The sequence below is a fragment of the Cyrtonyx montezumae genome, unplaced genomic scaffold (genome assembly GCF_038088225.1).
Source record: "Cyrtonyx montezumae isolate F1298 unplaced genomic scaffold, pur_monq_1.0 scaffold_21, whole genome shotgun sequence".
Lineage (NCBI taxonomy): Eukaryota > Metazoa > Chordata > Aves > Galliformes > Odontophoridae > Cyrtonyx > Cyrtonyx montezumae.
This window is the reverse complement of record NW_027071948.1, coordinates 5319412-5330316: the sequence shown is the minus strand read 5'-3', so window position 1 is coordinate 5330316 and position 10905 is coordinate 5319412. Positions and strand designations below refer to the sequence as shown.

The 10905-nt window shown below is 44.7% G+C and overlaps 1 protein-coding gene across 1 annotated transcript; it reads right to left on the bottom strand.

Moving 5' to 3' along the window:
- Positions 1-4113: 4113 nt before the first annotated feature.
- On the bottom strand, positions 4114-8816 carry LOC136049519 (chymotrypsin-like elastase family member 2A). The gene is made up of 8 exons (XM_065737817.1): positions 8732-8816; positions 8064-8152; positions 7208-7305; positions 6690-6818; positions 5968-6104; positions 5195-5340; positions 4911-5063; positions 4114-4278 (listed from the first exon to the last, which is right to left on the bottom strand). The coding sequence occupies exons 1-8, from the start codon at positions 8790-8792 to the stop codon at positions 4261-4263; spliced, it is 831 nt and encodes a 276-aa protein (XP_065593889.1). The 5' UTR covers positions 8793-8816; the 3' UTR covers positions 4114-4260.
- Between the last annotated feature and the right edge of the window lie 2089 nt (positions 8817-10905).

Genomic DNA, 10905 nt, shown 5'->3' with positions numbered 1-10905 from the left:
AGACATCCTGGCGATTTCGTCCGCGTGTTTTGTGCCGTTCCTCTCCGGCAGGCCGCTCGCTACCATGTAGGCGTCGCCGATGGTTTCCACCTGAGGGAAAGGGATGTCTGTCACCGAGCACCAAGCTTTTCTTTCAAAAGGGAATTGAAAATTGAAACGAAATGCTTCTCATCTGTCCACCACTTGCCAAGCAACAGTGGAGCTTACAGGCAGGAGGGGGACTGACTTTTTACATGATGGGACAAGGAGAAATGTCTTTAGGCTGAGAGAGGGGAGATTCAGGATAGATGTTAGGAAGATGTTCTTTGTTATGAGGGTAGTGAGGCCCTGGCACTGCTGCTCAGAGAGCTGTGGATGACCCATCCCTGGTGGTGAATGAGACCATCAATGGGGCCCTGGGCAGCCTGAACTAATGGGGGCACCCAGCCCAAAGCAGCAGAGTTGGAGCTGAGTGATCTTTGAGGCCCCTTCCAGTGTAAGACATTCTGTGATAACGTAGTCCTCGTGTGTGATTGCACTTGGTGGCTTCTGACCTGGGCAGGCGTATCAGCACACGGTAAATAGGATTCCAGCTGCTTCCAGATTCCTTGCCCGTGGGTTTGTCCTCACCTTGTAAACATCATATGATTCAATCCTGCTGTCAAAGCAGATGTAGAGGTTGTTGAGCATCTCGACAACTTGCAAGGGGGTACAGGAGGCAGCGATGCTTGTGAAGCCCACGATGTCTGAGAAAAAGATGGTCACCTGTCACAGGGAGAAGGCAGGTGTGAAGCTAAGGCCTGCAGGCAGCAGTGTTCATTACTATTTTGTTGGATGCAACTGTTTATTTCCTATCTGTGGTTCTTGAGTACTTTGCATTAGGTGGGAGACTGAAAGTCAAATGCTTCGCACCTGGTAAGCAGCAATCAACAGACTTCTTCTGGACCTGAGCCCTTTTATTTGTCCTTAGTAATGCCCATTAACCAGAAGAGCCACCTTGTCACTCTCTGCATTGGCTTTGCTACTTTTGATGTCGTGACTATTGTGAACCACAACGAATGGCACAGTTATGGTAAGGACAAATCCAAAGAAATGCACATTTTTATTATTCTATTTCATAGCTGAAAGTAGTGGAGTGTCCAGGTGAAAAAAGACTAAAGAGAATGAACAACTACTGTATAACTGGGGTTTTGGCTGTGGGCTGTGAGGCAGAGCTTCAAATACACGGATGCCTGGCCAAACTCTGCCCTTATTTTACACCTGTTTGAGGCTATGACATCACTGGTCCTCCTCATCCTTCTCTAAATCCCATGCTGTCCTTCCAGTGATGCCTATGAAACCATGCTGACACGTACAGGCAGGATTAATCCTGCGTTGCTTTCTGTGGTCATGATTGGGGTTCCTTCTGTGGTTGTCCCCATTTTACAAGGAGGAAAATGTTCTTCCTCCTGCATACCTGTGATCGAATGGTGCTGGCTGGCTCTCAGGAGTAGGCTCTTAAACCCAAGGCAGACAATGTTGGTTGGCTCTGATACTGTAGCCATCTCAAACTATACTTCTGGAAATTTCAGCTCCCCTTCTTCCTGCCTCATCAACCTAAGTATTTCATGGGACATCACTGCATAGCTTTTTCCAAACCCCGTATTGAATACTAGGACTTATATTCCCACTCAACTAGGAGTGATAAAATACGTTCCTCAAAATGGAGGAATGTGGGTGCTCTCTTTCTAAATGTTTTCCTACCCTTGTTGTCATCACCTTTTCCATTCACTAGCACTATTCACTCTATTTACCTGATCGTAGTTTTCTGCCTCAACTTTTTGGCATTTCCTTAACTGCTTGGCCACAGATTTTGGCAGCATCTGGTGCAGGAGGTCCTCAGCCAGCTGCCTCTCCCGTTTCAAGTCCCGTGCCTTTTCCTTGAGGCTCCTGGTGTAGTTGTGTATCCAATCTGTCATTTGCTTGAAGCATATCAGGGTGATGGGGTAAATGAGGCAGGCTATCAGCAGCAGCCCGATCTTAAGGCTCATTGTGAGCAGGATTTCTTTAGATTTCTTGATGAGCTTTTCCTGTCCCCCTCTGCAGCAGGCAGCTCTGCATGTTGAGAAGTCCCTTTAGCAGGGCTTCATTGGAAGCAAACTCATCTGAGCCCAGGAATGGGATGAAAAAAGAGATCCCTTCAGAGTAGGTGAAATGAAGCGATAGGTTGATGTTATCCCTCCAGCACTTCTGTACAGTCTCTGAAGAGAAAATAGCATAGTTGAGAATGGCAGCAAGCTGATGCAGTGCTGTTTGAAGACTGGTGGGTACTGGCACTAAATGAGCTCTCAGCACAGCTTCTCCTATTAGAAGGATGAGTTTAAAAGCCACTATGTCTGCCCAGTCAGGATTGCGTCGCATAGCTTTGAGGTCTTCATGGGGACAACTAAAAAGTCCCAGCAGTTCAGAAATCACTTCTGATAGCATCTTGCTGGCTTCACTACCCCCTGTGCTATTCATTCTTTGTCTCATGTCAGTGATGTAAAGCCTACAGGCAGAGATTTTCTCCTTCTTGCATCGACAATCTTCACAAGACAGTTCTGCTTCACTTGCCTTACAGAGGGAGTTCAGATTCTCTAATAGTTGAGCATGAAATGATGTATTCTTCTTGTCTGCTGCTGGGAGCAGCCAGCTGTGCCTCTCCTCCTGCAGCAGAGAGATGAGGTGAACAGCCCAGAGGGTTTCACAGGAGGCAAGTTCCTGAAGGGCCTTTCCTGTGCTTCTCCATGCTTCCAAGCTGCTGCTCAAATCAAAAGACATGGCTCCGAGGAGGCTGCAGAGGGACACCATGCATGCTGGCAGAATCCTTTGAGCTGTTTTTCTACCACCAGCATCGGAGGAGGAAGAACATCTAGAAGGAAAAATGAAAGAAAGAAGGAAAGAGAGGTGGGATGTGGCAGGGGAGTCTGATCACGATGGTGTTTCTTACAGCTCCCGAAAGCACGGCTGGAGCTAACAGTGATATGCTCTGAAACGAAGTAAAGGGATCATGCATTAGCTGTATATTATTCAAAGAAATGTTTGATTGTATTTTTTCCCTTCTGATGCTTTGTTTTAAAATGGAGGAAAAGAGGCAGCTCTCGTGATGCTGGGATGGAGTCGTACCGTTTTCCTGTGAGTGTGAAGAGTAACAGGATGGTTTGCAGCAGGTTTTATTCCCTGTGGAGCTTCTACCCAAACCTCAAAGATGCCCATGAAAAAAAGATGGCTCTGTGATTTCAGTGGCTGTGATCTGGAATTGTCACAGTTTTTAATCAAAGGGGCGATCGAAACTTTTGGAATTTGTTCTTAATGGGAATTTCCAGTAAGTTAATGGTTTGCGTTGATAGGTTCAAATGCACTTAAATATTTCCACTTCGTTGTCCAAATATTTCAAAGGGAAAGTTTTTCAAATTTCAGCTCTCTTTCAGTATTTGCAGATATACATATCCACCATTTTTAACTGCCTGAGCCTCACAGTTATCTCTCCTCTCTCGCGACACACACAGCTGATACCCCCCCGCCCCCCACCTCCTCACGATTTTAATTTTCAGAGCAGTTAATCACACACAGCCCTGCTTTAAAGACACGGACAAAAACTACTCGGGATGTTACGATGACACTGAGTACCTGTGCAACCTTTCTTTCCCCTGCTGAAGCACCAACACAGAACGGAGCTGCTGATCAGGGGAGAGGTTTGCAGCGATGCTGCCAGCACCCACTGCTGCGTCTGACCATTCTCACTGCTAAACCCCTACACCCCAGGGTGTCAAGGGATGCTCTCTGCAAAAGCTCTCTGCAGTGCTGCCACACTCACCTGTGCTGACCTGCTGGCACCCGTGCTGCCTTCCCACCAGGCATCATTGCCGCTGATCCCAGTGCCTCCCGCTCTCAGATCCCATCTGCTGCCTGCCCGCCTCCTCCTGCTATTCCTCACCCCTCTACCCTCAGAGTTGTTCCCGTGGTTCTCCACTCTTCTGATGCTCATTACCCTCACAGCAGGCTCACATCTCCCCCAGGTGGGGCAGGGGAAAGGCTTTGAAAGGCCTTCAGCATCATTGCAAAATATTCACTCCACTCTTGACAATGCACAAGAAGAAGTGGCAGAGACACGTGTTTTTCTTTCATGTTGCAAAAAAAAGTGTTTATTGCAGTTAACAGCGTAATTTCCCAGCTATCAGTGATCAAAGGTGTCATGATGGTGACTTTATTCAAACCGTTGTTCTTGGCACTTTTCTCATCTGCCAAGCAGGTCTCTTCGTGTTAGTTGTTTTGTATAACCTGTAGAAATACAAAGAGGAACAGATCAGATCTGGAGAGACAGCTATTTGTGGACAGCGTGCTTTGCATTCGGGATGTGGGAGCTACAAAACTGAAACCAGAGTTTTGCTCCTCAGCCACTCTTGACATTAGAGGTTTCTGTTATCTTAGAAAACAATTGATGCTCCAGACTTGAGCAGTGTGCGTTGCCTTCCAGGATACGACCATAACAATTGGTGTTACTGATAGGTACCGATCACTTCTGAAGTCACACCAATCAAATCCTTAATGACTGTATATCCACCTCTAGCCTGAAGGAAAATGCATTCCTAAACACCAAGATTTATGTAAAAGTGAAAATAATTTGAACAAGTAATGGCAAAGAGATGCTCTATTTTTGCTTTGGGGATGGCTTTTGTGCTGCCTGCAGGGATAGGCTGCTTGTGTGTAAAGTACCATTTGAATCAGAAGTGATACAGTTCCCTGAGTAGATGGCAGAACTGTCCATCAGATAACTGTCAAATAAGTGTTCAGGTAGTTTTCCTCAAGAAGACACAGCTTTGAAATATATTTTTCTCCCCCTGGTTCCCCAATAATGACCTTAGGAATTGCCAAGTGTCATTATTCTCTACTAGCAAGGCCTAGAGCTTTACCTCCTCGATCCAGCTGTTGAAAGCAGAGACCCGGGTGAAGACAGAAGGCTTCTGATAATAGTTGCAGCCCAGAGAAGAGCCAAAGCTGACAATACCACGCACTTCCCATTTGCCATCTGCATTTTGATAGTTCAGTGGGCCACCAGAGTCCCCCTGAGAAGAAAGGGAAACGCAGTTAATGGCAGTTGTAGTGTGAGGAGTTCTTCCTCGTGTCTTAAGCTTTCCTTCCCATCAGGCCTGGTCATGTCAAACCAAGCCCTAAGAGTGGTGTTCTCTGGACTCACATTACAACTGGAGGTGATTCCATCTCCACCAGCACACACCATGTTGGTTTTCACCGTGCTTCCCCACCAGCTAGGCTGGGAACAAGTTGCATAATCTACCACCAGCAACAGGCCTTGCTGCAGTTCATCTGGAAGAGCTCCGTTTGCTGGAAGTAACGGAAACAAAGGAGTCATGAAACCGGCTGGCAATGAAGGAAGAATAAAAGTGCACTTCTAAGTATCTCCCAGGATCTGGGAACTATTCCTCCAGGTAAGAATCTCCATAAGGGCTGTACAGTCCATTCCTTAGCTGCATTCTTTCATCAAAAAAGGCTGCAACTTACCAATAATTTGTGTTTCGCTTAAAAATGTCTCTCTGTTAGAGAAGCAAAGGGCTCTTCTTTGTTCAAAACTTTGCAATTTGCTTACTGCTCCAGGAGCTGCTGCTTGAGCTGATGCTTCTGCTAAAGTCTGCAGGATTTCTCTTACGTCTGTTCTCTTATGTGTCTTTCCAGTTACTCAGCACTTCTTTCAAGATCAGCAAATTCTCCGGCCTGTACGCTGTTAATAGCCTTGAAAACCTAGTCAAGGGCCTTCTAGTGCATTACTAGACCCATTACAAGCAAAATAAACTTTAGAAGATAGAATTCATATTGTGTGTGAAGTGGGGCCCGATAAACTTGGGGTTGAGGGGATCTTGATCATCGCCGACAACCTTTTTCCAGCCAATCCCGAAGAAGAGGGCAGTGCTGAAGGATTTTGGTTAGCAGTTTTGCCCATCACCCACTACTTACTCTGCAGCCTTCCCCAGCCCGTCACATAGGTGGCTGTGTTGGATGACAGGATGCTCTGTGCAGGAGGGAGGCAGGCCAGCTTAATTTTGTCGCTCAGCGCGACGTGTTCGGTGAGTTTGATCAAAGCAATGTCGTACCTGTGGTCATAGGCACACTTGTGAGAGGGGTGAGGGGATGGTTGCAAATAGTTAAGACAGCAGAATAACAAAGAGAGGTGCAAGGGAGCAAAGAGAACTACAGAACTGCCCCCTTTATTGCTGGCAGCCTTCTGGAACATTTCTTTTATAGGTTCTCTCCACCAAAAACAAATGCATGTGTGAGGGCCAACTACAAGCACCTGGAAAGTGAGATGGGTTCTTTGCTAATGCCCTCGTCCTACTGGTGCCCACAGGAGTCCTTCAGGAGCAGAGATGTGAATACCATTTATCAACCATACTCCATGTTTATGCCATTCCTGCAAGGTGTTCAAAGGGGCGCTTAAATTGTTTGATCAATTCATTCTCTTCTGCTGTATGAGGAAATTATTGCATAGAACAGCAGTTTCTCACTGAAACATGAATGCACGTTCATGAATGGCAGCTGAAAATGCAATTAATCAATAGGCAATTAATATGGGAAGCTCTTTATCTTCTCTTGAGGAGGAAAGGTACAGACTGGAGCAAACATTTTGAAGATTTTGAAGTTTTGCCCTGCATCCTGTAGGTGAACATCCACCAGCTTACCCACTTGAGACACTGTATGGATTCCATTTCTCATGGACAACAAATTTTTCTGGGGTGGCTGCGACAGATCCTTCTTCCTCAGCTGCTAGGTTGTATTTCCCAAGAAGCACTCGATATGTCCTGCTAGAACTGGACAAGAAAAAAACTTTCAGTTGTGTTAGTTATCGAATTATCAAACTGCCAGTAATAACATGCAGCCAATCCTTCCTATTTCATATGATGATCTCTTCTACCATCCAGTGATGCCGTAACCAGCGTGTAGTATGTGCACATATTCAAAGATATATGATAATAAACCACAGTGGGGCTGCCTCCGTGGAAACAATTCTGATGATGAAGTGGTGTATGTGCACCTGATCGTTGCTTTGTTATCCTTTCCTGTAGGATAAAGAGGTATCTGAACAAAACTTGGAACTCTTAACTGGGAAGGAGAGAACTGGCATTACTATGATTTTTTTCTTCATCTCTCTCTGGTCATGCACTGCTTTATGAGCACAGACTTTAACACAGTGGTTTACCTGATGCAGTGTGCAGCTGTCAACACCCAGTTGGTTGCAATGAGGGTTCCTCCACAGGTGTGGTACCATTTACCAACTGATTTATATTGAAGAGAGGCCTAGAATCAACATATCAAGTAAGGCTCAGATTTTTGCTTGCTGGTTTGCCAGTGTTGCATTTGCTTCCTGCACACCTCACACGACTTGCCACTTGAAGATGACGGGAGGTTTTTAAGCAAGAGGAGCTTCAGAGAGTCTTAGAACCATTAAGGTTGGAAAGACCTCTAAGGGTACCTGGTGTAACTCTTCACCTACCGCTAATACTGCCCACTGCCCACATCCCTCAGTGCCACATCTCCACATTCCTTGAACTCCTCGAGGGACAATGAGCCCACCACCTCCCTGGGCAGCTGTGCCACTGCATCACCACTCTTTCAGGGAAGTAGTTTTCCCTAATATCTAACCTGAACTTCCTCTGGTGCAACTTGAGGCCATTACCTCTCATCTTATTAAGTGTTCCCTGGGAGAAGGAGCCAACCCCCACCTTGCCACAACCTTCTTTCAGGAGTTCCTGTCCTCAGAGAAGGTTTTCCTCTGTTCCTATCACTCAAAATTTTGTGGGTTTTTTACGATTTTTTTTTCCCCAAAGTTCAAGTCCTAATATAGGAATTAGTTTCCTTCACAAACCAGTTTAACTCAACAAACAACTGTGTTTCAGTAGGCATTGTACTCTCCACTGAATTTTACAGTTTTCCTGATCAAATATGGGCTGGTGCCCAAGTCTAGTGTGAGAGCATGAGGACCTTTCTAAGCAGTGAGATGTGGCACGTGGGGTATCACAGCTCCAGGCATTTCAGGGAAGCACAGAAGCACTCACCTGCCAGGGCCAGCTGTACGGCCTTGCGTTTTCCCCTCCAACAACTCGAGACACAGCTGGTGGGTAGGCAGGAACCCCACAGCCAAGGCCTGGAAAACACAGGGAGTGAGATGTGTGTTTTGAAAATAGGAACTGAAACAGAATTCTGTAAGAGAGGTTGGGCTGGTTGGTTAGCTGGTTGGCTGGTTGGTTGGCTGGTTTGTTTGCTGGTTAAATATAGACTGTGTATTGATCATTGAAAGGCAGAGATGTAGCCTACAATTGGATGTGATACAGGTGAAGATACAGCCACTCAGCAATGTTGTATAACACCCATTTGTTTCCTGTCAGGTAACCAAATCTTGTTGGCTCAACCAAATGCTCATGAGTCAACTGAGATGCAGCTCCCAGCAAATGCAAAACCATTTGGCATGGATTGATTGTGTTATAGTGTATTCAAGTCAGGTAAAATAACTGTGCTACAGGCTGAGAGCAGTGATGCTGTTTGAACCCCTGTGATATGAACAGAGTAAGACAGCACCCAGATGCCATTTTGAGAGACCCTTTTAATTAACAAAAGCAATTAATCAATTCTCTCATCCTCCTCCTTCCCCCAAAAGAAAGGGAAAGCTGCTATTAGATTTTAATTTATTTTTCCTTTGGAACAGGTGTTGAAATTGGGCACATACCTGCAGCTGCCAGAGTCAGTACGACAAAGAGGATTCCAAGCATGATGCCACGTAACTGCATGCTGCAGGCTCTGCTCCACAGTTGGTTTTATATCTCACAGCTGGGAGAAGTGACTGTTCTGATACCAATGGAAAACTGTGGGATAATTTTTTATATGCACAAATGCTTAAGGGAAAGAAGAAAAAAAAGAGCATATAGATGGAACCTTGAATCTGAGCTAAATATACAATTTGGTCAAAAAGACACTTTGACCAAGTTGCATGTAATCTATCGCAGTTGTTTGTTTTCCCATTGCCTTGAAAGTTCATCAGGAAAGTGTTTCCTGAACGGAAACGTTAATGAGTTATTCTAACACTTGATAGTAATGTGAGCAGTAACACTATCTGACATCCTCAGGCAGTGATAGATTTGAGCACATCAGTGGGATTGGAATCATTTCCAGACACCCCTTCTGGCTTTAGTTGTTGTATGATTATATGATTACTTAAAATTTCATTTTATTCTGCTTTATTTTTTGACTGAATGGCAGCTACTGCTTTGTACTGACTGAACAACTGCATCTTCTTTTTTTAGACCAAGTTGTGTTGTGATTCAGCCATCCTTCCTCAATAAAGCCATCTGTGATCACTTTGGAGGCCGTTACAAGGAGTACAGAGAACAAGCTGACCATGACAGAGGAATGCTGGTGCAGCATGGTGAGCCAGACTTCTTTCCTATGTACCTTCAATTGGTAGATCAGTAGCATTTCCCTGGAAGAGGACAGGGTTTCTGTAGTACAGCAAATGGGCATTTGCATGGCCCAAATCAGTATGCTGGCCTCCTGTGCAATGTGGTGTGAACTTGTTAATAAACCACTTCATTTTCACCAGGACAGCGGGAGCGAGCATTTAAACGACAGCAAAAGAGCTGCCAGAAAAGAACTCCTTAGTGTCATAAGTAATTACTGGACACTGGAGACCAGTGACTTGATATCAACACCTCCTCGTGTCTCTTTCTTCCTCCTTTCCTTTTACTACCGGAATTCTCCATCACACCTCCATCCATCTTCTCCTGAAAGAAAATTGTCACCACTTCTTTAAAAACCAAAACACCTCCATCCCATAAACCAAGTTATAAAGGGCAAACTTAATGGGACAGAAACAACTACTGTAATGTCAGTTCTATAACCACAGCTGTAGTTCTTTCTTCTACGTACAGACAAAGCCAGAGGTTTCCAAAAGGTTGAAATAAAACTATTATTTAATGCAATTGCTAACATGCAGCAAACTGATTTTCACAGCATTGAGCAGTAGGTAGATTTGGATGAAGGATAACCAGAGCACACATGTGGGAGGCAGAAATACATAATGCTTTGCTGTTTCTGCTTCTCAAGAATGCTTTATCCCACCAAAACAATAGTGCTTGAGCAAGCTGTGTTCTGAACTTCAAACTGAACCAACCAAACCCTGTTCTAGCATCTTGTGTTTATTATGAGACAAAAACAGAAGATGGGTTGGCCAACCACAGAACTGAGATGCTAAAAAATAAAAGGATCAGGAATTAGTTGCCTCTCTCCTTAACATCTGAATTTATGCACAGGAAACAACGTACTGTGCTTGCAGCTTCCATGCAGCTTTCTGTATTCTGCTTTGCCACTCACTTCATTAAATAGCAATGAAAATTTCATATAAATTCTGGATGTTTGATTACTATTTCAGCTTTCCTGCTTAGTGGGTATGGTCATAAATAAGGAATTGTGTTTGTTTGGTTTTTTTCAAGCATTTCTACAATAGTTTCTCAAGCAATCTTCTGCCATGTTAGGGAAACCATATTCTCTCTTTGCCCTTCCTTCTTTGTAAAGGAATTCCAAGTTATTTTATTACCTGGGGAAGAGTTTAATAAGAATCACATTTTAATGGAGAGCCCCCTCTCTTTGCTGTTGCTCTGTTCCTATTTATGTAACAAATCCTCATCCATCTTTTCCAGGTCTACTCTGAATAGGCTGAAGTATCTTGCCTGGGCTCAGTGGACATCATATGCTGGCAGCTTTGCTGTCATACATTAAAAACCTCACTGCAATACCATGGTGGCTGGGAAACAGCTTCTGAGAAACTCTTATCTTCGTGCTGCATGTTTCATAGAACCTACGAGCTCACAGAGCATCAGTAAGAAAAAGCACAGGTACTTCCAGTGT